General features: G+C 41.8%; 1 protein-coding gene across 1 annotated transcript in view; it reads left to right on the forward strand.

Moving 5' to 3' along the window:
- LOC126259225 (spermatogenesis-associated protein 7 homolog) overlaps positions 1-27689 on the forward strand; it is a 107178-nt gene that overhangs the window by 56076 nt on the left and 23413 nt on the right. The window contains exon 7 of the mRNA XM_049955842.1: positions 11415-11572. Coding sequence (XP_049811799.1) covers positions 11415-11572 — 158 coding nt within the window. The remainder of the gene's footprint in view (positions 1-11414; positions 11573-27689) is intronic.

The following is a 27689-nucleotide window of genomic DNA, read 5'->3' on the forward strand; positions in this document are numbered from 1 at the left end:
GGCCAGTGCAAATAATGGTAGGTTAACTTCACAGTACATAGCAAATGCAATTTACAACTACTGTCCGTTCACTTCTAAGACTTCATCAAATGACATTTCCTGTCTAAGTCAGCCCTTGACGTTGATCTTCAACCAATTGGGTGAGACCCCCTTTCCTGTCTTCTGAGTCAGCTTCTGTCCTTTGTCGTCCGGTCACTGGGGAATTGTAATTGATCGTCAGTAGCTCAAGGTGAAGATGGTACCCTCATCCTCAGTGCCACCCATGGTGCTGGTGGAACTCGCACAGTTGATGAGTCTCTATGGCACTGGCACCAGCTCGCATCTTTTCCCTTGGCTGTGTGTTGTTCGGATGACACAGCACCACTCCTCCCCAAACCACTACACCATCGTGATGTACAGCTGAGCAACATACCGACAGTGAGGGGTAGATGTGGGTGTTGGAACCAGTGTTGGAATGATGACCGTTGCCGTAGCCAATGCCGAATCGCTGTTTGCACCCCGACATCCATCTTGAGACTGCGAGGGAAGACTGGCCAAAAAATGACACAGATGGTCCATCCCAGCACCCATCGGAAGGGCATCTTCTTGATGGTATGAATCTGCAACGGTATTTCCTGACTGGAGGCCACGTGGTAGGCTTTGGCGCAGGGCTGATCCAGTGGTGGTGGGGTGGCAGGCTCTGCCAGACATCCGCTAATGGACGGATGTGGCATCAGATTGATGTCCATTGGCTTGAGGTCTGGAAACAGTGCCGCATGACCCCACTCTGATGGATGACGCTCAGTTTGCGTCGACCTGGAAGGCCAGGAATCTGTGACCATATGAGAAGTGGCAGAACTATGCAAGCGACAAGGGCGAATTTGATTTAGGGGCCGCTTCTGCAATCCATCGGGACCTCGGATCTGAAACACACCGAACGAAGTGAATTAGTAATGACGCCACACTCCTATGTCTTCTTTCTGCCGCAGGTTCTGTTAAACACAGGTTGATTAATCCAGTATGTTGGCTGACTGAAGTCTGTTGGTGCCAAGCACAGTGAGGGATGGTGCAAATGCAAAAGCGTGCGGTCGCATTGCCAATGTAACAATTTGCAGGCAAAGGGCCGTAGTGGAGCTGAAAGCAATAAATGGAAAAGAAGCATAGCAAGGTTTGTTCGCATGGATGATGCAAACGAAGTTTCTCCATTTGCTATTGGAACTTGTGGACAAATTGTTCAGCCTCACAATTCGTATGTGTGGAATGGTGCTAAGATGAGATGGCGTATGCCGTTTGCCGTACAGAAATCTTCAAATTCTGCAGAGGGAAATTGAGGTCTGTTGTTCGTGATGAGCAATTCAGGTAGACCTTCAATCGGAATATGGACTGAAATGCTTGCAAAGTGGAGTAATATGTTGTTGACGACATGAGAACAACAAACTATATGCATCAACAGCTACTAACTAGTGTGAGTTCCAATAAGAGCCAGAAAAGTCTATGTGCACATGCTGCCAAGATGCCTCTGCCTTGGGCTACTCAGAAAAAACACTGTGGAGGGGTGGCCTGATATTCTGCACGTGTTTGACACTGTTCAGAAATCCATTCTATTTTCATGTCCATGCCAACCCATGTGCAATGTCTGCATGCTAATTGTTTTGTGTGGGCAACACCCCAATGACCTTGATGCAATAAGTTGAGTACATGTCATTGAAGCACTTCTGGTATCACCACACACAAATGTCGTGACTCTGTGTGAAGCAAAATGACTCCGTGAACAACCAAAAGGTCATGTCAACATGCAAAATATTGACTAACAATTGGGCTAACAATGTGCGTGATAAAGCCTTCCAGTGGAATTGCACTGGGGCGAAATTAGCAAATCAGGATCGAAAGAAGTCGCTTGTGCTACTTTGTGCAATAATCCAGGGGAAGCTGCTCAACAATGTCAGTCTCTTATGCATCAGTTTGGAAATATGCTGCTTCAGAAGTGTCGAAGTCAGCATCAGGTCCCATTGGTAGACGTCAGGGAGCATCTGCATTCACTTGCTTAAAAATAGGCCGATAAATGATCTCAAACTGGTAGTGGGAGAGAAGAAGAGCCCAGATTTACTATTACTGAATAGGAATCGGTTTGGCCAGATTGCAGAGTGACTGTAAAGGCTTGTGGTCTGTGACCGAACAGAATTTTTGGCCATATAAGTACTGGTGAAATTTAGTCACTCGGAAAATAATGGCTAGAGCTTCCTTTTTTGTTTTGAAATAGTTCTGCTGAGCTTTGTTCAGAAGCTTGGAAGTAAAGGCAATAGGTCTGTCTGATGTTACAATCTGCTGTAACAAAACAGCAGCAATTCCATAGGATGTTGCATCTGTGGCCAAAATGACAGGTTTTTGTTGATTTAAATGAGTCAAGCGTCGATCACTGAGCCATGCTGCTTTCAGTTTCTGAAAGGCTATATAACAGTCTCAGGACCAAACAAATGGAACATTTTACGCCAAAGGCAGTGAGCTTTCCTAAGATAGATTGCAATTCTTTGACATTCTGAGGTAGTTTGAGATCACGTATTGCTTGCAAATGTGCCTGTGTTGAATGAACACCTCGAGAATTTACAACATTATCGAAATATTCTATTTACGTCTGGAAAAAAGACACATTTTTCTTTATTACGTTTGAGTCCGGCCCCAGACAGAACTTGAAATAAAGTGCACAAGTTGGTAAGATGTTCTTCTGCTGTGCGGCCAGCAACTACAATATTGTCCAGGTAATTTGTACATGAAGATACGGAAGCAGTCAACTGTTCTAGGTAGTGTTTGAAAATGTCAGGTGCTGGTGCGCTACTAAAGGGAAATGAAGGAACTTGAAAAGTCCTAAATGTGTAATGATGACGAACATATTTTGTGAAGATTCATCGAGAGGAATCTGAAGGTAGACATGGCAAAGGTCAATTTTTGGAGAATAGCGACCTGTGCCTAAGCGATCCGTGAGTTCATGAGGGCGAGGTGATGAATAAGTATACACAACTGTCTGAGGATAATTCTTGAAATTCATCACAGAGCTGAGCAACACTTTCACTTGAATTGAAATGAGACACAGCTAGCGCATTGGCCACAATGTTTTGTCCAAACAGTAAGACCAAAAATATTAGGTGATTGTCTACTTTGTAGCACTTAAAAGGAAACTGTCATCCGCAGATGCTGATAAGTGGCTGCAATGTTAAGTGTTCCTATCACTGGAATGTTCTGGCCATTGTACGCTATAAGCGTATTTGTAGATTGACACAGGTTCTGTTTGCCTAACAGTTCATAAATTTCATAGCTTAACAAGGACACTGATGGACCCATATCCAACTGACGTTTTACTGTATGGCCTGCAATCATTAAAGATACATACAGTTTATTAGAGAAACATTACACAGGGCAACTAGTGATCTGAATAACTGCACACAATAGTTCCGTGGGAGCAACCTGTTGTGAATTTACAACATGCACGTGCACAATAGGGCACAGTTGTTTCACATTGTTACCCGGGAACTTTTGTCTTTTTAAGCAAAAACTTTGTACGTGACCAGTTCGGTGGCAGGAGTAGCAAGTGACTTGGCGTGATGGGCAGTGTTCACATGTATGTGCTGTATAGCATTGAGGACAAGATTTTGTACCACGCTATTGGTGAGCGAAGCGTGACTTGCGCTTAAGCTGTTGATGTGTTATGGCATTCTGTGCGTGAGGCTGTTTGTGTGCCGTCAAGTGTAGCTGTTTATGGGACCGTGTAGCACTAGAGCTATTTCTGCCTTTCTGTTCTGCAGCACAAACTTTACCAGACTACTGAAAATTGTCTACAGCAAAATCACAAGAGTCTTGGTAATCAATGATCTGCAATACCTGCTCAAAAGCAGGATCAGAATATTTCAGAAACTGTTCTGTGATCCTATTATCTGACACATTCTGTGTGACTGCATCCCTGATCATATAGTCACTGTAATATTGTCCACTTTCTCACCGGAACTTGCGTTTGTACATTAAGCCTTTGTAATTCAGTCACCCACTGACAATATGTTTGTCATGGCTGCTTCTTTAAATGAAGAAACTTAAACCTGGCAGCTTCAATGTTGCTACGGTCTTCACAGTATTTATTTAATGCACTGACTAATGTTGCAAAGGGGACGTCTTCCTGCCATGATGTAGGGAAGAGTTTTGTAAGACTTCTGTAAACTGATACACCAATGATGGAAAGGAAGTAAGCCTTTGTCACAGTGCTGATATTTGGCGGACTGGTAGGTGGGCCCTGAACTGTAAAATATACTCTGTCAAATCTTCTGTGCTGCTTATTGTTTGAGCTGCTGCCTGATGTGTGAAGAATTGTCATGATTTCGATCAGCTTCTGAAGTGACTGCATCTGATATTGAAGGAAAATCCTAAGATACTGTGGTGATTTTACATCCACATTAGGCAATGGATCAGTAGGAACAGATACAATTGGCAGGTTCTGTGTATTTGGAGCCGAAGTCAGTGCAGGCATAGGTGACGTCACATGACATGCTCCCACAACTAGAACAAAAAATAAAATCAAATGTGCAGTGTTGGGTTAGTAGAAACAAGATAAATAAGAACACTGTAAATTTGAAGCAAAAGTCATGCCAGCCATTATCACCACTGCTTCTGGCTTGGGAATCTGCCACCTCGTTGCCGGTTTTGTAAATACTTGTCGCCAGTTTTGTAAAGGCCTCGTTGGCACTGCTGTGGAGGCTGAATTGTCACTGTTATTACAGTAGGCCAAGTCTGTGAGTCTGTGATATGGCTCCTGGTGCAGAACATTGCTAAGACAATTTCCTCCCTGCCACTATTACACAGTTATGTCTCAGGGTCGGGTAACAGGATGGGAGAACGAAGATTCTACAGCACTCCAACAAATTAGTAACAAAGTCACACAAATGAGTTAGAAAGGTTTACTTATATTTGTGACTTGTTGAATGATTAAGTCTGCAACACTGCGTGTAATAGCTGGTTAATTAGTTAGTTACATGTTCCATTGATCAATCTCATGGTAACCGTTATGATATGGAACATGTCAAGTGCATAAGAAATGCGCACGAGTCAAGGTTTTTTTTAAGCTTAAACTTTTATTACCTACCTCATTCCCTTAAATGGCACAAAATGCATATATTATACCTATAGATTTATTTATTCCTATTTAAGAATTCATCTATGGTATAAACGGAGCTGTCAAGGAGGTATGATTTCTATTTATTTTTGAAACTATTTTTGCTGTCTGTCAGACATTTGATTTCTTGTGGTAATTTATTGGAAAGTTTTACAGTAGCTTATTTTACCACTTTCTGTGCCAAAGATAGGTTAAGAAGGGGGTAGGACATCAAACGGGCCGACGGAGCAGGAGAGGCACCACAGGACATTTTAATTTCCTCTGTCTATACTTTTACAAATAAATTCATAGAACTTGGTCAGCATGAGCAGGAAGGATTCAGGATTCACACACATGGCAGTGGAAGTTCAATATATATATATATTTTTTACGTGTAAAATTTCATCATTTTTTCACTTTCTGTTGGCTGCAGTTGTTACTGTAGGCACACTTTTCTTCATAAGTGAGAGAGATTCTTCGATGAATTTTACACAGCATACAAACCATACTGAAAGGTGTATGAGACTGTAGAATTTTCAACTCTGTTAAAAACTGTGGTAAGAATTGAGATAATTGTGTATAAAATTTGAGTTTTTTCTAAACATGAACTGTAAAAGTAACAGGCCATTCATTTTTTCATAAATTAAATAGATTCTAGAGTTTCATACACCTGTAAGTATGATTTGTACGTCGTGCAAAATTCATCGAAGAATCTCTCTTACTTATGAAGAAAAGTGTACCTACAGCAACAAATGCAGCCAATAGTAAGTGAAAAAATGATGAAATTTCACATGTAAAAAAATTTATTTCATCGTATTTTTAAACTTTCACTGCTATGTGTGTGAAACTTGAATCCTTCCTGGTCATGTTGACAAAGTTTTATGAATTTATTTGTAAAAGTATAGACAGTGGAAATTAAATGTCCTGTGGTGCCTCTTCTGCTCCAGGTCAGCCCGTTTGATGTCCTACCCCCTTCTTAACCTATCTTTGGCACAGAAAGTGGTAAAATATGCTACTGTAAAACTTTCCAATAAATTACCAGAAGAAATCAAATGTCTGACAGACAGCAATAATAGTTTCAAAAATAAATTGAAATCATATCTCCTTGACAGCTCCTTTTATACCGTAGATGAATTCTTAAATAGGAATAATAAATCTATAGGTCCTACGCCCCTTAAGTAAAGGATAGTGTAAGTCTTTCTTCTGGTATTATAATCATGAGTGTCACTGTTGTTTTCAAACTGGTCCATGTCATTGAGAACAAATTTCATTACTGAGTAAAATGTACTGTGAGGCTGTTGTAAGAATTCCTAACCTTTTAAACAGATGCCTACAAGATGTGTAACTATGAACCCCACACATTATTCTAACCACTTTCTTTTGAGCAGTGAATACTTTTTGCCTGCGTGTTGTGTTATTACCCAAAATATTATTCTGTATGGCATCAGAGAGTGAAAGTATGAAAATTATGTTAGTTTGCTAATTTCTGTATCCTCAAAATTAGCGATTATCCTGATTGCAAAAGTTGCTGAACCTAGTTGCTTAAGGAGATCCAAAATATGAAATTTACAATTAAGATTCTCATCTATATGTACACCCAAAAACTTAGTATGCTCTACCCTGGCTACTGACTTCTACTGATGTGTTACATTTATTGAAGGAACTGTACTCCTTGCAGTAGAAAATTGGAGAGAGGCTTCACAGTTACATGTTTTAACCTGTTGGGGAAAATGCCTTGAGTTAGTGATGTATTACAGATATGACTCAGAACATCAGCTGTAATTGCTCCACATTGCTGTAATACCTTTTTAGAGATGTCATCTACCCCAACAGAACATTTATTTTTCAAAGATTTAATGATTTTCCTTATTTCACAACAGGTTGTTAGATGAAAATTAATCTGACAAGGATTTCTCAAAACTGACTCTTCCATGCACTGCTTGGCTTTTTCTTTTAAACTATTTTCACAAATTTTTTCACCTACACTTAAGAAATGGTTGTTAAATACATTAGCTACTTGTGTATTGTCATTTAAGATGGTCTCATTCTCTTTAATAGTAGTACTACCTACCCCAGTGGTTACTTTTCCTGTCTCTCTTCTAACAATATTCCATACTGATTTGATTGCCCTAGTTGTTAATTTCACCACTAATATACTTATTTTTGATTTTCTGACAACTTTTCTCAGTATGTTACAATGATTTTTATAGTGTAAAATTACTTCTGGGTCTTTACTAATTCTTGCTGTGTCTTACAATTTTCATTTTCTTCCTGAAGACACTTTAATACCTGTAGTAATCCAAAGTTTCTTTGAAAACTGTTTGGTGTTATATTCAGTAATTTTTGGGGGGCATCAGTAATTTTTTGGGGCAACAGCATTCAAAAATGGATATAAATTTATCAAGAAATATGTTGCATTTATCATTAGCATTTGGCTCATTACATACAGCTCCCCAGTTAACATTTCTTAAACTTTCTCTGAAGTGTTCTATAGATAACGGGTTGACCAGCCTTTCGGTTTTATTTAATGGTTACTGAACTGTACACCCTACTAGGTTTTGTAAGTTAATCAATTGTGTATCATGGTCTAATTATCCCTTTGTCACAGGGAAAGTGTGTGTTAGTTTTACATCCTCTGGTGTACAACTACATTCTCTACTAGAGTTCTACTGTCTTGAGCCATACGTGTAGGGATGTTGATCACTGATTCTAAGTTATATTTCATTATTAACACTTCTAGTTCACTTTTCGTATCAGAATTGCTTAGAAAGTTTACATTGAAATCACCACAGATTAATAACTTGTTTTTTTCCCCTGACAGACAGCGTAATAGGGAGTCAAACATTTTTATGAATAGCTCTGATTTTCCTAATAGGGACCTGTACACTGTTGCTAATATCAACACTACATTATCTTGCTGTAGTTCACATGCACAAGCTTAAAAGTGCTGATTGACACAAAATTTGCTTACTTCTGCAGTTTTGTACTTATACCTTATTCTGTGTAAATGGCAACTCCTCCTTTATCCTTGCTAGATGTGCAAGTGTAAGATGCTAAATTATACCCATTTATACTGACACTTTCCAGCCCCACAGTTACACGGTGTTCAGATACAGAACGTATATCAGTCCCATTCTTATTTTTGAGATCATCTACACGCACTAACAGCTCATTTACTTTATTTTTTATTCTCCTATATTTTGATGAAGTAAATTGACACTACCCTTGGATTTATCCCTATTTAGTGTACATGAAGCTTCTTTTATTCTATTTTTCTTGAATGTTGTCTGTTTGGACTTTGGCTTTAACCTAAAAAACCTGTCTGCCTGGTCCCATTAACCACAGGGATCATCCCTTGTGTAACTTTGGCCCACTTATTCCTATTTAGGTGCAGGCCATGTGGAGGTGTCCCCACCTACCAATAGCATCAAATGGAACAACACTTATGTGAGGTTTTGCCAGTGTCTGGAGTATCTGTTCAGCTCTGTGTTAACATTCCTTACCCAGGGCCGACCATGGCATTGAAAGACCTCCACAAACTCCACATTTGAGTGCCCAGTTTCTGCTCCTATTTTCTCCAGGTCTCTCCTAATACTGTATCTTGGATTCGTAGCCAGGCTGTTTCATGCTCCTCCAACTATAATTACCTGATCTTCCTTCTCAAATACCTTACATAGCTGACCTAAGTTTTCTGCCACCTGGCTAAGGCTAGCACTTGGTTTCACAAAACTTGTGACCTAGTACCCTGTACCCTGAAGCTGCTGGCCTACACCCCTCCCATGACTGCTACATAGAAGCAGAATTCTTCTTTTCCTATTCTGATTTGGTCCCAACCATCTGGCTGAGGCCCTTCCTCCACTACCTCAGGTAGCAAGCCAGATTGATTTGCTAACTAAATTTCCTAAAGTTTTTCAGCAGTTTCCCTTTTTCGACCTTTGCTTGCTACTTTTTCCCAGCACCACATCTCTTCTTACTCACATAGCCTACAAAATTTCAAATTCACATTTTCTAATTCAGCCTTAAGGGCACAACTTTTTGCCCGCCCTTTCTACATAACCTACATTGTCATGGAAGAACCTCGTTATCAACCCCAGTTTCCTTGCTGCTATGTTCGCCTCATAACCTACAGTCTTCACAGAAAACCCCCTCCTTCAGATTTCTATGGCAACCACCACGTTTGTCACACATGTTTTGATAGAAAAATTTACACAAAAGCAGAGAATAACTTGGCACAAGAGCACTGAAGTTTCGTAGCCTGTACTAATGTGTAACTAAACACTAATGCAAACAAACTTTGTTACTTTCGAAAGTTTTAATTAACTACCTAAATTATATATGACAGGCATGAATTAATTTAACTTTGAACCGCTAAGTCTAGTCAAAAAAATAAAGATTACACTTGCATGAAATTTATGCCTAAAATGTAAACAAAACTAACAATTATAACACAGAAAAAGCTCTCAGTGGCTAAGTGCAAATAATCGTAGGTAAACTTCACAGTACATAGCAAATGCAATTTACAACAACTGTCTATTCACGTCTAAGATTTACTTGTCAGAGTCAGTGCTGGATGATGATCTGTAACCAAGTGGATAAGAGCTGCTCTTCTATGTTCTGAGTCGGCTTCTGTCATTTTTTGCCCAGTTATTGACAGATTGTACTTGGCCAGCAAGTGATGAGTGTCTAGGGCACTGGCACCAGCTTACATGTTTGTGCCTGTGGTGCCTTTGCCCTGGCTGTGTCTTGTTTGGATGACAAACCGCAGTGTACATGTATTGTCTGTATGTACCCCAGACAACATTGCCGCTGTTCAAGCTGCAGTAGTAAGGTGTCCTCTTTGTTTGGTGCAAAAAATAGTATAGTCATTGTGTCTTGGATGTCGGAGTGTACAAAAAATACTCCATACACTTCAATTTCATTGTTACAAACTTCAGATTGCCCAAGAACTGAAACCTAATGCTTCTGTACTGCACTTACAGTTTTGTGAAAAACGATTGGTTAAAGGATGCTAACTTAACTGAAAATTTTTTGATGTCAGATGAAGCCCATTTTCACCCAAGTGGATATGTGAATAAGCAGAACATGCATTACTAAGCTCATACAAATCCTGCTTTGCTTCACCAGTGTTCGTTACACAGTGCTAAAGTTACTGTGTGGGTGCAGTGTCATGCTGTGGGCTGAGAGATCCTTACGTCTTTGAAGATGAAGGCATGCTCCACTGTCAGTATTAGGTCTGTGAGCACATCCTGTCAACATGGTAGTGACAGTTTTGGAGTTTCAGATCCATTGTCTTCCAGATCATGGCATTCGGCACACCAGGTTTCAAGAGATGGAGCGACCTCCCACAATGCCCAACTCTCTATGGCTGCAATGAAACGTTAGTTTGAGGATCGCATAATTTCAGGGAATGCTGACATCGCATGGCCACCCCTATCTCCACACCTTTCATTCTGTCACTGTTTTTTGTGGGAACAAATGGAGTTCACTGTATTCCATACGAAACCAAAGAACCTTGCCCAGACTTAAGAAAACATCGTGAAAATAACGGAGAACACATTGCGCCGCAAGGTGCAAAATCTTAAGAAATGACTTATTGAATGTGTATGGTGAAATGGACAGCCCTTAAATGCATAATTTTTAAACATTGGTGGCTAATGCCATTTCCACTGTTGTAGAACACAGTTTTGAGCATCAAATAAAGTTTTTGTAATTATTTCAAATTTTTCTGTTTCTCTGCACAACTGTGTACCTGTAAGTAATTTTTATTTATTTTGAATTCTTGAGTGCTTCTAAGATGAAGTATTGGCTGTTTGCAGTGAACTAATTACAAGTCTGTTTCTGGTACAAATGCATTCTGGCTATTTATCAGTATACTGGAGTAATCAGCATGCCCATAGGTTTTGAAGAGTCCTTTTGTGTCTTTCATAAATGATTTATATCTGTCAAGAAGAGAAGTGGGTCATGTACTGAACCTTACAAGACATGCTTGATGTTTCTGCAGAATCATTTTTTAATGTGGCCTAAGGTTATATGTTATTAGATATACCTCCATCTGCCAAAGAGAATGCCGTTACTGTCATAATATTTTCCCTAAAAGAATTTTATGTTAAAGTGGAAATATGTCGTGCATAGTTGGTTTAAATAGGCAAGAGTTGTGTGATTTTAATTTTAAAACCCATAGTTATTAATACCATTTGTTATGCACAGTATGATCTTTGCTGGGTGAAATAGCTTTTATTTTATTTTTGCAAGAATAATATAATGTGATAAAATATATAATTTTGGCTTTTCCCCCCTTTGATAGCTATCCAGTTGTGATTCTGCATACAATGGCGGAATATCTTCAGCAGGTGAAAGTAGAGGGTCTAGTCCTGAACAAAATAGGAGTCATACTCTCAACACAGACTTAAGAACAAATCAAGAAAGTGACATATCCATCATCAGAAGAAATGAAGATGAAATGTAAGCAGTTTATTTTATTTCGATTTAAGCTTTATTTAACATAAGTATGGCTGATGAGTGAAAAAATTTTGGAAGGATATTATTTTGCTCACTTTGTAATTTGATTAAGAGTTCACTAGTGTATTGTTCTTCCTCATATCTCTGAGTGAGAGGTGGGGGTGGAAGAGGGGGGGGTATTGTAAAGGGAGAAGACAATTAAAATTTCTTCTTTTGTTGATGGAAATTATTGTTAAGAAAAGAAAAGAAAAAGAATGCTGGCTTGTCACATGCCATAAAATTTTATTGAAAAACTGATAAGACTTGCGGATTCTTCTTCATCCTGCTATTAGTTCCTTTAATTTCAGACATCTCTTTAAAGTGGTATGAACATTCATTCTTCACTTTGTTGCATTTATTTTCTTTTTCTTCATCCTGTTCTTTGTGATGATTTTTATGAGAATGAAGCACATATACTCTATAGATTTTGTGTGTGCTTGTTCAAAGACATTTCCTCTTTCATAAGGTCAAGATCATGACAGGTAAGATGATGTATGTATTGTGGCAACATTTGTTCCTTATGCTGCATATATAATATTTACTCCAGTTGCATTTTTTTTTTTTTTTTTTTTGTAATATTGATAGTGTTTTCCTCTGTGTGCATATGTACATAGCCATACCTGAATTTCAGATTTGTAAAACTTCACATTACAATAATAATTTTTAGTATAAGGAACACTTACAACTTTTGGAAAGTTACATAAGTTTCTGCTTTATCATAAATTTAATTTCACTTCTTTTCAAAGTAGTTTCTTAAAGTTGTAAAAGTGCAGTCTCTTAAAGTCTTGCTGAAACGCCTTTTTAGGGGTGTTTTTATGCGAACATAGTCATTTCTAGAGACTCGGAGCTTGGTTTTCGTCCCCTCCTTTGTTTAATAATTTCTCTCTTGATGTTGTTGGACAAGGGTCATAAAAGCAGAACAGCTGCTTTCTCAGTAGGCAAAATTTGTTTAGTCATTGTTTGCTGTGAGGTATGAGTTTCATTTTTGATGTGCTGTAGATAAATCTGTAAAGATCTGTTGACAGAACTCTAAATAACATTTATTTCTGATTAAGAAAATTTGGCTTCTGTTTTCTGCAAGCTTCACTACTATGAAGTCCTTAATTTAAAGATCTTAGAGAGGTGCTAATCCAATCCTAAAAGTACCCTGCATGTGCTGGTAAATGCTGCTGCATGTGCTGGTAAATGCTGTTGGCTTTTTCTTGAGTAATTGTCTGAATATGAAACACATTTACTTCAATTGCAACTGTCATTGGACACCCACATCATCTTCCGCCTTAAGCAGAGTTTTTAATTTCTTACATTTGTTGAACCATGAAAGACCATGCCACGAAAGAAAAAATTCCCAAATGCAAAAATATATTTTCTGAAGACAGTGAATACCATTCAGCACATTTTTAAATTGTAAGTAAATTTTGATCCAGGTCCACAGCTGCCAGGAACTGAATGCCAGATAAATTGTATCAGTCAGAGCTCTGCCACATTTTCTAATGGTTACACCTAAAATTTCAAACAGGGTCATTAAATTGTAATTCTGCTCTATAGTCTCTTCCTTAAAACCTTGAGTGAACTGTAAGTGTGTGCCGTAGGAGTCTGAATATACTAAAATGCAGGCTTACTTGGCTTATTCCATTGATGATATCTTCTGTAGTAATGTGTTGTGTAATAGAGCACAGCATCCATGTGGTGAAACCTTGTGAGCAGCACCCGTTACCCATCACTCACTTTGCATGCATTGTGGAAACAGTTTCATCTCTCAGTATGTTGTGGACAAGCACTCAGGTGAGTGATCCTGCCATGTGGCCAAGGAAACATGGACTATAAATGGCTTCATCGCAGTCGGGTGACAGTAATGGACTCGACAAGCTTTGGAATGCATTTAGAATCAGAATTTCTATTTAGCTGTCGATTTTCCATGTTTTCTATGGATAAAGTGTATGCTGCATACCTGAGATTCACCAAGGATTATCAAAGTAACTGAATGTCACCACGTATTGTGAAATTTAAAGTGATGACTGATATTGAATGCTACTGATGGTCATTGACTTAGCTTTGAGATGGTAAATTAGTGTGGGAGAATATCTGATGAAATAATGCTCGCATTTCAGTTTGCTGTAAAAATAGTACTGAAATTTAGACATATTTTGGACAGAACAAATAAAAAAGATTTATGTTGACGACCATGTAAACCGATTATAATTGTCAAATTTGTTGACAATTAACAAATAAACTTCATTCCAGGTACAATGTAGTATCTTCTAAGTAAATTGGGCAAATGTACTAATAGGACTTGTTACAGTTGTTAATATTAACTGCAGCGACTGGAAAAATGGATGAAGTGCAAGGTGTAGTGTACGCAGAGATAGGCATTATTCAAATAAATTTCTATCTGGAAAATTATTGGGATAAGTAGATCATTCAAATTAATTTATTCACATATAAATTATTTGCAACTTAAATAACAAAGGTCAACAATGATTTTCCTTTTTTGATTATGACACTTGTTTTATATCGACTTTGTTCACATGAATCCAAAAATACCATTGTTTTTGTTCTATCACATATAGTTTTTTACCCCACCACACCCCCTCTCCACCTCGTCCCTGTATGCTCCCACAAAGGACACTTTACCATTCCCCACACCTACCCTGCTTTCCCTTCCCCTACCTGCCCCAGCCTCCTCCTTACTCCACCACCCGGTTGCATCTTCCATCATGCGCAGCTGCTCACAGTGTGGCCTCAGCAGCCAGAGACTGTGTGTGTGTGTGTGTGTGTGTGTGTGTGTGTGTGTGTAGTGGGCGAGGCGCGTGCGTGCTCATGTGTATACGTGCATGCTCTTTTTGGCTGAATGCTCATTTTCTGGCAGTCTGCAACTCAGCATCTCCACTATATGGTGAAAAGCACTGGCTACAGGCTACAGGCTGTGAAGCAGTCATTGAAATGAAGGACGTCATGTTGAGTGGCATGCTTAGCAACAGGTTGGTCCCATTGTTTCTTGGCCCCAGTTTGTTGGTGTCGTGGAGACAGACAACTTGTTTGTTGTCATGCTCGCGTAGAATGCAGCACAGTGGTTGCAGCTTAACTTGTAGATCACATGAGTGGTTTCACAGGTAGCCCTGCTTTTGATAGGATAGGTCTATTACAGGGATATGAGCCATGAGGCAAAGAGCTGGGAACAGAGGTTGTGTGGGCATAACAAAAATATTTTGTAGGTTTGGTGGGCAGCATAATACCTCTGTGGGAGGAGTGGGAAGGATTGTGGGTAGGACTTTCCTCATTTCAGGGCACGGCGATTGGTAGTTGAAACCCTGGTAGAGAATGTAATTCATTTGCTCCAGTCCTGGGTGGTATTGAGTCATGAGGGGAATGCTCCTCTGTGACCAGACTGTGGGGCTTTGGGAGTGTTGGCTGACTGGAAAGATAAGGCATGGGAGATCTGTTTTTGTACAATGATGGGAGGTTAATTACAATCTGTAAAGGCCTCAGTGACACCCTTGGTATATTTCGAGAGGGACCGCTATTCACTACAGATGTGACGACCACAGGTCGCTAGGTTGTATAGAAGGGACTTCTTGGTATGAAATGGGTGGCATGTGTCGAGGTGGAGATATTACTGATGGTCGGTAGATTTGATGTGGACGGTAATACTGATATAGCCATCTTTGAGTTGGAGGTCAATGTCAAGGAAGGTGGCTTGATGGGTTGAGTAGGACCAAGTGAAGCAAATGGGAAGAAGGTGTTAAGGTTCTGAAGGAATGTGGATAGGGTGTCCTCAGCCTCTATCCAGATCACGAAGATGTCGTCAATGATTCTGAACCAGCTGTAACCACTGTGTTGCATTCTAGGTGCGCATGACAGGCTCTCTGTCCGCATGAACGGCTACTGACAAACTGTGGCCAAGAAACAATTGGACCAGCATGTTGCTGAGCACACCGCCCAACATGACAACCTTCATTTCAGTGACTGCCTCACAGCTTGTAGCCTGTGCCATCTGGATCCTTCCCACAAGCACCAGCTTTTCTGAATTGCACACGTGGTAACTCTTCCTGCAATATATCTTACGTTCCCATAACCTTCCTGGCTTCAGCATTCATTACTCATTGTCTTTACCTGTCTAGCCCCTTCCCTGTTCACATTCCAGCACTAAGCAGCCCTCTGTTCCACCAACTTCCTCAGTCTCTTTAGTTCCTTCTTTTTCTGCTACCCCTCCTCCCTCCCTGCCCACCTTCTAACCTCCTGACTGCACCTAGCTGCCCTACTCTCCACCTCGTCCCTGCACACTCCCAGCAGCACTTAACCATCCCTGACCCACCTTGCTATCCCTCCCCCTGCCCTCCCCAGCCCCCTCCTTACCCCAGCCAATTCCTCCCCCATAATGCCCTGCTGTCCGCAGTCTGGCTGTAGCTGCCAGAGACTGTGGTCATGTGTGTGTTAGTGTATCTTGTCCTCTGTTGACAAACTTTCAGACAGTCTTTTTGATGTGCCTTGCTGCAACTCAGCATCTCCGCTATACGGTGAGTAGCAACCATCCCTTTCATTATATTGTTACAGTCCATCCTGTATTTTTCAATTGTTTGATTTTGCCTGACGGCTTTTCTTCCATCGTAACCCAGTACTGTTTTCCTTTGTTACTATTTTCTAATGCATTTCTATACTCAGTGTCTACCCTTCTTTCTCTTCTTTCCTGTGTTTCTCTTGTTGCCTTACAAACTGCACGTCACACTCTACTTACGAGCCACACTGTATCAATCGTCTCAGCCGCGCACAGCAGTCGGCTACAAGATCACGCTGATCATTGATGCAGCATCTTATGTCCCACACTACACCCACTGATATAATTAATCATATACCTTCATATTAATCATTCTCCTTGCGTCACCCTCGCATATTTTTGTGTGTTATTTGCTGCACCTTTCCTGTGCCACACGAACTTATATCTCGTCCTGCCAACCCCACCACACCTCCCATTCCTTCTCCTCTCTATTCCAGTTCACACCTATTAATTTCTTCTAACCTAGTCACTTCTGCCATCTCCTGTTTGACCTTTATCCACCCACAAACCTGCAATCCACTTTACTGATATAAAAAAATTTCAATTGGTTCTCATCTCTCACCGTTGGCATACTGCCTCATATTTCACCTTGTTTCCCCTTATTTCATCCGTTATTTTTTTTTCTTTTCATAATTTTTTTCACATATTTGAGTGTATTTATGTGAATTTTTTTGAACATAATTCTACATTATTTACATATTTTTACGCATTTTTTCCACACCATGGATTCTTGCTCCTTCCATCTACACCAATACAGGAATGTTTCCTTATCTCTAGCTAGAACCCAGTCCCACATACTGTTCCTGCGTTGTTGCTTGGCTCATGGTATCCCCCAAAATGGCCTTACTGTCAAATTACCTACCTCCAGCTGAGTCCTTCCTCAATGACCTCCATCTGTTCAGATTCTGCCAATGCTTGCCCCTCACCAACGTAGTCCTCCCCTCAGGGGCTCAACATTCGTTTGCCGAGTACAAGCTTGGCGACCCCTGAGTTCCTGAGCTGGAGTCCGTTAACTGCTGCCAGCCCTCTTGTCACCATAAGCTCTGGGCATGCTTCAGCCACCACTGTGCAGCGCAGCAGTGGAATGTTGTGTGTTTCGGAGAATGGGGGTCTTGGCTTTACTGCCTGGTCCATGAGGAAGGCATACACCTGTATAAAAAAAGCCCTCAAGGTGTGTGTTATGTGCTGATGAGGTGAATGGCTGTTGAGGTAAAACAATCTCTAGCGGGCACCCTCTGGGGCATCTGCCGCCCCCCTGTTGTATAAGGCTTCCAGGTTTCTGCCTGGGTCGACCTTTGTTTCCCTAGCGTCTCATGGGATCCCTATGGAATGGTCTCATCAAACTACTACTTCTGATGGGACAGATTTACCGTCAGGTAGTACCTACACCCACTCCTCAAAAGAGCTCAGTTGGTCAGTCCTCCCGAAAAGAAGTCTCAGAATCATAGTAACAGAACATTAGTGTGCCGTAACGCTTTCATTGTAATCAAGTGAACAGGGAGAACTTTGAGAAGATCTCCCCTTTCTATATTCACAAGGCATTGGAAGGTATTGCTGGGTCTCTGAAAAGTGTCAAACGACTTCGTAATGGAACACTTTTAGTTGAAACTGCTAATTCCAACTAAATATCTAAGCTTCTGGGACGTAAGGCCTTAGGTGACTACCCAGTCGAGGCTGAGCTGCATAACACCCTTAACTTTAGTAAGGGCATGGTTACCTGCTCCGATATAGTGAAGGTGGACCCTGCGCAGTTAAGTGAAGAATGGAAAAATATGGGCATCACGGAAATGCATAACTATATGAGGAGAGTCAATGGCAAATTGGAAAAATTGGCAACATTTATTCTCACGGTTAATACTCCAGAATTACTTGAACTATCCTTGCAGGCTATATCCATCTTAAGGTTTGTCTGTTTTTCCTAACCCAATACATGCTACAAATGTCAAAGATTTGGCCATACTACTATGGGATGTAATTGAAATGGAAAGGCTCTGTGTGGCTCGGCTCATGTGTCAGGCAATTCTTGTACACTTTCTCCGAAATGTGTAAATTGCTCCGGGAATCACCCGGTGTGGTGCCGAAAGTGTGAAGTTTACTATGAGGAAAGGAAAATTCAGGAGTTGAAAGTATAGAGACGTATACCGTATGTGAAGCTAAAAAAGCTTTCAAAGTTATGCAAGAACCAGTTTTTGCTACTTCTTTTGCATCAGCCCTTAAGACGCCAGTCACTAAATGTGATGCCTCCACACAGACTCAGACCACAGATTCAAGTATGAGCACATGCACTTGTCGATGTACCTGTGGGGGAAACGCTCCACTTGAAACTGAAGTCATTCAGAAGCCATCCAGCAATAGGCTTACCATCTAAGCCACATACCACTACCCAACATCAGAAGCCAACTAAGCCATCCTCGCAACCCAGGCAACCACCTCCTCCTGTCAGTAAGGACAAACATCCTTTGAGAAATAGTTCTAAGTCCAAGAAAGCAGTAGACCGGTGAGCTGTCTCTATTTCTGATGGGCACTATGCTCATGAGGATATGGTCTTCCAGTCAGAGGAACTGGAGAGCAAGGAACCCCCTAACGTTCCCCTTGACCACCCTGGTAAAACACCACCTCTGAGGGAGAAAGAAAAGAACAACTATCGCTAAACAATGGCTTCTACAGGGACTTCGGTGTTGCAGTGGAATTTGAATGTATATCGCTCACATTTGGAAGAATTGCAGCTACTGGTCCGGGAGAAACCTTTCTGCATCTGCTTACAAGAAATGCATCTTAAAGTCACTGACACACTTGCATTATGGGACTACAGGAAGGATGATACTACTGGAGACAGTGCTACAGGTGGAGTGGCTGTTTTCCTTGATGACAGATGCCACTCCTCTCCAGTCCCTCTTACCACAACCACGCAAGCAATTGCTGTGAAAGTTCTCGCACCCTTTAATATCACAGTGTGTTCTTTGTATCTGCCCTCTAATGATGCTTTGGATGCAGACACACTGGCAGAACTCTTCCAGGCACTCCCGCACACAATGTACTGTGGGGCTCAGCTAACACTTGCTACAGGGTTCAGATGATCGAGCGACTCATCCATTCTGAGAATATCTGCCTTCTGAATGCAGGTCAGATGACACACTTTTCCACATTTGTACCATCTTTTTCAGCCATTGACATTTTTTTTGTTCCCCAGCTATTGCAGACTCAGTTCAGTGGGAAGTGGCTCCAGATTTACATTATAGTGACTACTTCCCAATGTGGATCTGTCTGCTGACTAGCACGGTGGCCAACAGGAGACCACACAGATGGGTGATACAAAGGGCAAATTGATTACAGTACAGTCAACAGGCTATTTTTGAACAAAAGGATTGTGCACAGGAGGCAGTGGCCCATATCACTTGTGAGATCCAACGGGCTGCCACAGTGTCTGTCCCCAGGTCTAGTAACCACCTCAGACAACAGCCTGTACCTTGGTGGAATGACAACTGTCGATTGGCAATCAGGGTCAGACAAACAGTTCTCCGGAACTTCAAACACTGTCCAACTACAGACAATCTTCATGCCTTCAGATCTGTGAGTGCACATGCGAGGTGAGTGACAAAAGAACAGAAGAGGGGTTCCTGGAGGAATTCATGACTTCCAGTAATCAATCCACTTCCACTGCGCAAGTATGGGAATCAATAAGGTGGATTTCAGGCAAGGGCAGTACACATCCCCTTACGACCTTGTCAAGTAATGGGGTCTTGGTGGACACGCCAGAAGACACGGCTCAGGTTTTAGCTGAACACTTCTTTACTGTTGCTACATCATCCAGACAAGCTCCCACTTTTCAGGTGTTCTGTAGGACTGCAGAGATGAGGAAGCTTAATTTCTTCTCGCATAATGAGGAAGTCTACAACCTTCCGTTCTCCATGTGGGAACTGGAATCAGCCTTGTCTGCAGCCATCACCTGATGCTATGCTTTGTCATCTGTGCCCTGAAATGAAAGGACAGTTCCTCTCTTGTTTCAGTCAGATCTGGTTTGATGGACAGTACCCAACAACTTGGAAGGAGCCAATATTAATACCATTGTGGAAACCAGGCAAGGACCGTAGCACCCCTAACAGTTACCGTAGTGTCGCCCTTACCAGTTGCATGGGAAGAGTCTTGAACGCATGGTCAACTGCCGCCTTGTTCCACCCTTGACAACTTAATTCTACAGGAGATGGCGATACAGGAATTCTTCTTACACCAAAAACATTTGGTTTTTGACCTCGAAAAAGCATATGACACTACTTGGAGGTACAACATTCTTCGCCAACTTCATGAATGGGACTATGTGGACGTCTGCCGCTTCTGATCCAATCCTTTCTTGACAACCGGTGTTTTCGTTATCACGTTGGTGATGCCATGTCTGACTGCTATGTTCAGGAGAAGGGTCTCCCATTGTTTGCCACCACTATCAGTGGCATTTCCTCCACAGTCAGGAGCCCTGTCAAATGCTCTTTGTTTCTGGATGTCTTTGCAATCTTCTACTCCTCCTCTCAACTTACAACAACGATGAGGCAGCTATGACTGACCATTAGGAGGCCGGAAACCTGGACCCGGACAACTGGTTTTCGGTTCTCACCCAAGTAGACTACATGTGTCAATTTTAACCGTGCTCATTGGAGTTTTAACCAACCAGTGCTCACAATAGGGACAATACTTTATGTTTTCAAGACACTGTACGCTTTTTGGGTTTATTATTTGATTCGAAATTAACTTGGTTCCCACACCTGAAAGAACTATGAACAAAGGTCTTCCAGTTATTGAATATTTTGAAGTGCTGTAGCAGAAAAACATGGGGAGCTGACAGATCCCGCCTCCTGCAGTTTTATAGGGCATTCGTTTGATCACGCTAAGATTATGGCAGTGTGGTCTACAGACCGGCCCGTCCTTCCCTACCTCAGGATGTTGGATGCTGTCCACCATCAGGGCATTCAGATATCGACTGGAGCCTTTTGGACCAGCCCAGTTCTCTCTCTCTGTGTGTGTGTGTGTGTGTGTGTGTGTGTGTGTGTGTGTGTGTGTGTGTGTGTGTGCAGAGGCTGGTGAACCACCACTCTGGTTTCGGCAAAATATCCTTTTAGCTCAACAGGTGCTGAAAATCTCAGCATCACCTCATGCATTGACTTTTAGTTCAGTGGCCCAACGCACCTTTGAACGGCTGTTCAGGAATTGGCCCCATGCAACAAAGCCATTTGGTATACGTGCTACAGACTGTCTCAAGGCTCTGGGTCTCTTGGGCATCAAAATATACAGCCAGGAATGGGAATTCATTGCCACCTTGGCGTCTTCGGAGGCCCAAAGTGATTTTAAACTTGACACTGTACAAGAAAACTTGCACTCCATGTTTTTTTCATCCATTTTAGGTATGTACCACTGTTTTATTGTTGTTTATACATATGGATCCCAGCAAGAGAATGCTCTCAGTTGTTCTGTTGTTTTCCCTAGTAGGGTTCTAAAGTGTGTCTTCCACAACAATTTACATCTGATGGCACTGGAGAGGGTTCACAGACATCACCGTACATGGTTTCTTGTCTGTTCTGACTCTCGTAGTGCACCGCAAGCACTTCACCCAATGTATCCTGTAGACCTGCTGATTCAGTTCATTCATGAATCCTTACCGTGGCAAGGAGGTGATCTTTTGTTGGGTGTCTGGTCACATTGGGATACAGGACGACGACGACATAGCTGACAAAGCCACCAACGAAGTATGTTGTGATAGTGCTTTCCATCAGTGTCCCATCCCATTGCATGCCATCATCTCATTTTCTGACAGATGCAATCATGCATCAGTGGAAGGCTGAATGGTTGCAGGTGACAGACAACAAACTGCAGTCGCTCAAATCGACCACAAAGGCTTGGCGGACTTCATGTCAGCCTCACTGCTGGAAGGAGGTTTTGCTTACCAGTCTGTGCGTTGGGCATAGCCCTATAACACATGGCTCCCTCTTCTGGCAGGAGGATCCACCAGTCTGTGAAGTTTGTGGTCTGCCACTTTCAGTTCTGCATATTGTGGCTACGCGTGTCCTATGTACTGATATTAGGGCAGCCTTCAGTCTCGCTGGCAATCTGCCCACCATCCTCGCATATACCGATTCCAGTGTTACTATGCTAGTGAAATTTTGTGAACTGTCAGGATGGTGGGGAAGGGCAGCAGACTTTAATACATTATAAACTGCTCTGCATGTGGGTACAGTCTCCGTCCTAACCCTTGAGATTTACATGCTGACTTTGTGAGGGCGCTGATGACCATGATGTCAAGCACCCTGCTTAACCCAAATCATCGTCGTCATCATCATCATCATCATCATCATCATCATCATCATCATCATCATAGTCCTGCGAACCATATCAACCGAGCCCAAGCATCCTTGTAGTACCTTCCCTCCATCTGTAAAATTCTCTTGCTATGCAATCCCAAATCCCTGGAACCCGTAACACACATTGAAACTCTTGCCCTCCAGGAACTAGAGCAACATGCACAATGTCACCTCAAAAAAACTCTCCACTCTGCTCACTTCCTACTCCGACTTTGGAGTACCACTGTCCACAACCTCTACAACAACCTCCAAATCTCCCCCATGTCACCTCATAGCTGACAAACCCTGTCTTCCAGACCTACTACATTTACACCACCCTCCAAAACTCCCTTCCACCTTTACACACAATCCAGAACCTAAACAGACTGGAAACATAGTTGTGAACCTTTCCTCTTGAAGTCTTAGCCCACAAAAATATCAGTCCTTTCCAAATGCCTCACCTTTTGCCCCACCCACAAATTCAGTCGTGCAGGACTTGTTAAAGACCTTAATTCTTTCTTCCGACCAAACGGTGGAAACACTTTTTTGCCACCAACGCTACCAATCAGACCCAACAAAAGACCAATGTTGAACCTTGCCTGATCCTCCATCAACCCATGACCCAACCCTACTGCCCCCCAAATCACCCCCTGTTAACTTTCTTAACCTCTAACCTTGTCTCACCATCATTCCCAAATTGCTCAACATGCAAACTAACCTTAACATCTGCAGAAGGATCCACAATCCACCACCTAAAAACTGATCTCGACCGTATTATCCTACCTGCTGACAAAGGCTGACTGTTGTTTTGAAGTGCAAGGGTACCATGGCAGAAGGACTCTGCCAGCAGTCAGATTCACCCACCTACAAACCCTGCCACAGTGACCTCATTCCACAAATCCAGCAGGAACTCCATCTCTCCTCAAATCCTTAGGCCCCTCGCAGAACCTCTCCCCAGAGTCCATCTCTCTGCTCACTCCAACCATTCCCCACACTCCTACCTTCTACATGCTTCCTAAAGTCCACCCAGGACACCCCATTGTGGCCAATTACTGTGCCCCCACTGAGTGAATTGTTGCTCTTGTAGGCCGACACTTTCAGCCCATTACTCACAACCTATCCTTCTACATAAAAGATACCAACCATTTTCTCCACTGACTCCCCACAGTTCCTGTCTCTTTACCACATGGTGCACTGTTAATCACTATTGATGCCACCTCACTTTACACTAACATCCCTCATGCCCATGACCTTGCCACTATTGAACACTAATTTTCCCAATGCTTGATGGATACCAAACCAACCCCCTCCTTCCTAGTCTCCATGACCAACTATATCCTCATCCACAATTACTTCTCCTTTGAAGACGTTACCTACAAACAAATCTGGGGTACGGCTACAGGTACCCGCATGGCACCATCCTGTCCCTTCATGGGCCATCTAAAGGAATTGTTCCTAAACACCCAGAATGCCAAACCCCTCACCTTGCTCAGATTCATTGATGACTTCTTCGTGATCTGAATTGAGGCTGAGGACACCCTATACACATTCCTCCAGAACCTCAAACCTTCTCCCCCATTTGCTTCACCTCGTCCTACTCATCCCAAAGAGCCACCTTCCTCGATGTTGACCTCCACCTCAAATACGGCTATATCAGTACCTCTGACCATATCAAACTTACCAAGCCCCTTCCATACAGCCTAGCAACCCGTCACCATCGCATCCATAGTGACAAGTGGTCCCTCTCGAAATATACCAAGGGTCTCACTGAAGCCTTTACAGATCATAATTATCCTCCCAACCACGTACAAAAAAAATATGTCCCATGCCTTACCTTTCCAGTCACCCAACCCCTCCCAAAACCCCACTGTCTGGCCACAGAGGAGCATTCCCCTCATAACTCAGTACCACCCAGGACTGGAGCAACTGAATTACTCTCTCCACCAGGGTTTTGACTACCTCTCGTCGTGCCCTGAAATGAGAAATGCCCTACCCACTATCCTTTCCACTCCTCTCACAGGGGTATTTCGCTGCCCGCTGAACCTACACAATATTACCATCCATCCCTACACAACCCCTACTACCAGCCCCATGCATCACAGCTCATGTCCCTGTAATGCAAGACCTGTCCCACACATCCTTCCATCACCACCTACTCCAGTCCTGTGACAAACATCACCTATCCCATCAAAGGCAGAGCTACCTGTGAAACCAGTCATGTGATCTACAAGCTGACCTGTAACCACTGTGCTGCATTCTATGTGGGCATGACAACCAACAAGCTGTATGTCCGCATGAACGGCCACTGACTAACTGTGACCAAGAAACAATGGGACCACCCTGTTGCTAAGCACGCTACCCAACATGATGCCCTTCATTTCAATGACTGCTTAACAGCCTGTAGCCAGTACCATCTGGACTCTTTCCACCAACACCAGCTTTTCTGAATTGCACAGGTGCAATTCATCCTACATTCCCATAACCCTCGTGGCCTCAACCTTCATTAGTCATTGTCCTTACCCATCTAACCTCTTTCCTGTTCCCATTCCAGCATTACACAGTTCTCTGTTCCATCAACACACCCAGTGTTTTTAGTTCTCACCTTTCCACTACCCCCCCCCCCCTCTCTCTCTCTCTCTCTCTCTCTCTCTCTCTCTCTCTCCCCCACCCCCCCACCCTCTGTCTAACCTTCTGATTTCACCTAGCTGCCCCCTCTCCACCTCATCCCGGCACGCTCCCAGCAGCACTTTACCATCCCTAACCCCACCCTGCTATCCCTCCCCCTGCCCACCCCAGCCTCCTCCTTACTCCTACCCGGTTGCCTCTCCCATAATGCCCTGCTGCTCACAGTCTCGCTCTATCAGCCAGAGACTGAGGTCGTGTGTGTGTGTGTGTGTGTGTGTGTGTGTGTGTGTGTGTGTGTTCATGTTTGTATGTTTCCTACTTTTTGCAAAGGCCTTGTTGGCCGAAAGCTAACTTTCAGACTTTTTGTTGTGCCTTTCTGCTACTTAGCATCTCTGCTATATGGTGAGTAGCAACTATCCTTTTCATTATATTGTTACATTCCATCCTGGATTTTCCTTTGTTTGATTGTACATTGTATTGGTGTTATAGCTCATAAGAAATGAAGACGTGGAGCTTTTTAAGCATGTTGTTAAGTCTAGTATGTTAATCATATGTCTTTGGGGAAAAAACAAGAAAAAAAATTGCTTTCAAAAATATCTCTCTCTTTTTTTTTTTTTTTTTTTTTTTTTTTTTTTTTTTTTTTTTTTAATGAATCACATAGAATGCCACTCTATATTCTTTGTTTACTTCTTGTACTGAAGTTGTTTGTTCCCTTGACTCAGTGCAGTTTCTACATATGAATAACTTATTAATTGACTGTTCCTAAATGTGACTCAGTGCATTAAGTTCCAGTCTACAAAACTGAAAATTTTGTGTTTGATCCTCCATTGGTCCTACAGTTTTTTTTTTTCTGTTACTAATATCTTCTTTCATTTGTAAAATGAGAAAATGCCAAGTGAAGTTTGCACCATGTTTTGGAGTACATGTTGAACTGCACAAGTTGGTTCAGAGGTGGGGGGGAAGTTGAATATACCGCACCATGCCTAGTGAAGCACTGCAGTGTCCAAACTAACCTTTGGGTTGAGCACAGCCTTACTTACTGTACAGCAGAACAAATTCAACACAGAAATACTTCATAGGTGAATGGCCTTAGCAGTTTCAGTATTGATGCAGCCCAATTCCACTGACTCTGCACTTGGCAGTACTTCCCTCCCCCCCTCCCACTTCCGTCTGCTAACATGCAAGGGCACTGTACGTAAGTAGCCAAATATAAGAACGCAGTCAAAAGAAACACTTAATCTGCAGCATTTTCCTCCATTGTACCAAGATTGCTAACACTGTCAGGTGGGGGTGTCTCATTAATATAATTACACAATTTGCTAATGTTTATAGTGCTAGAAAATGAGTGAACAAAGTTAGAACTCAGTTGCCAATAACAAACATCAACACACTAAATCTAAAAATCTCCTAAAACATTTGTTGAACGCTACTGGACATCCAAAGTCATCCAAAAGTGTTTTAGGATTAACTCTGAGTTACCTTTCTGTTTGAATATGGAATAGCTTTTTGATCTTCCATGTATCTATGCATTTACACAGAACTTTGATACTCAAAAATTTTGTAAGGTTCGCTGGATTAGAATACGTAAGTTCTTAATATTGCAGCACATTGACAACATTTTTTATCAAGAAAGTGTCAGTCGACAATTGGAAGACTTTTTTCACTTTTCTACATCAGCTGCAATTATTGTAGCTATGTCCTACCTGAGATTTAGCCCATAGTTCATCTGTATTGTTGCCCAAAACCAAGGGAGGCTAACAACAAACTACAGACATCTAATAGCCAAAGAAATTTGGTCAAGCATTTCGAATAATGCTACGACAAGAAATGAAAATTTTATTTTGAATGTGATTTGGGAAGTGAAACTAACATGGAATCATAACTAGTTATTTACCAAAAACTGCAGCTGGATTGATGGTTTCTCAATAATGGCTGAATATTTGTTGTCATGAAATAGACACTTTCGGGAGAAATAACACACCAATATCCTCTTTGCATATGTAGCATGTATTTTCTTTTTCACAGTGGCAAGTATTTGGAAATCAAATAAAGTTTCTGGTGAGATGTTTGAAAGAATGAGTTGTTCTGAAAAATAATTTAAAAGCAACAAAAAGTACATAAATGATATAGAATTGAAGCAATTAATATCATTGGATTGCTAGTTTATCTGTTATTCATAAAGCTTTTTATTCACAGATGGCAAATAAAAGTTTTTACTCTTGTAAGTGAATAATGTTTTGGATAAATACTGCTATATGTTTGTCACAAATAAAAAATAATAATTTTTGTCTGTATTTGTTATTTGTCATTCAAATAAATTTAACCCAGCTCTTGTAAGGGAAGCACATTGTGCATGTTCTGACTGCTAACTCACAACCTTTGTGCAGTTAATTGCAAGCACATGACATCTGCGTGCCACGAACAAGGACTCACTTGGCTGTGCCCTCCACATGGCTGTGGACAAGTGTTCACTCAGTTGTCATGTAGGCAGCTACGGTATTTAAGTGCATTCGCGCTCTTCCTCACTCACGGTAACCTTGTGATGGGCCGTCTGCCAGCAAGGCTCTACTGTGTAACACAT

This window comes from Schistocerca nitens, chromosome 1, assembly GCF_023898315.1.
Source record: "Schistocerca nitens isolate TAMUIC-IGC-003100 chromosome 1, iqSchNite1.1, whole genome shotgun sequence".
Classification (NCBI taxonomy): Eukaryota; Metazoa; Arthropoda; class Insecta; order Orthoptera; family Acrididae; genus Schistocerca; species Schistocerca nitens.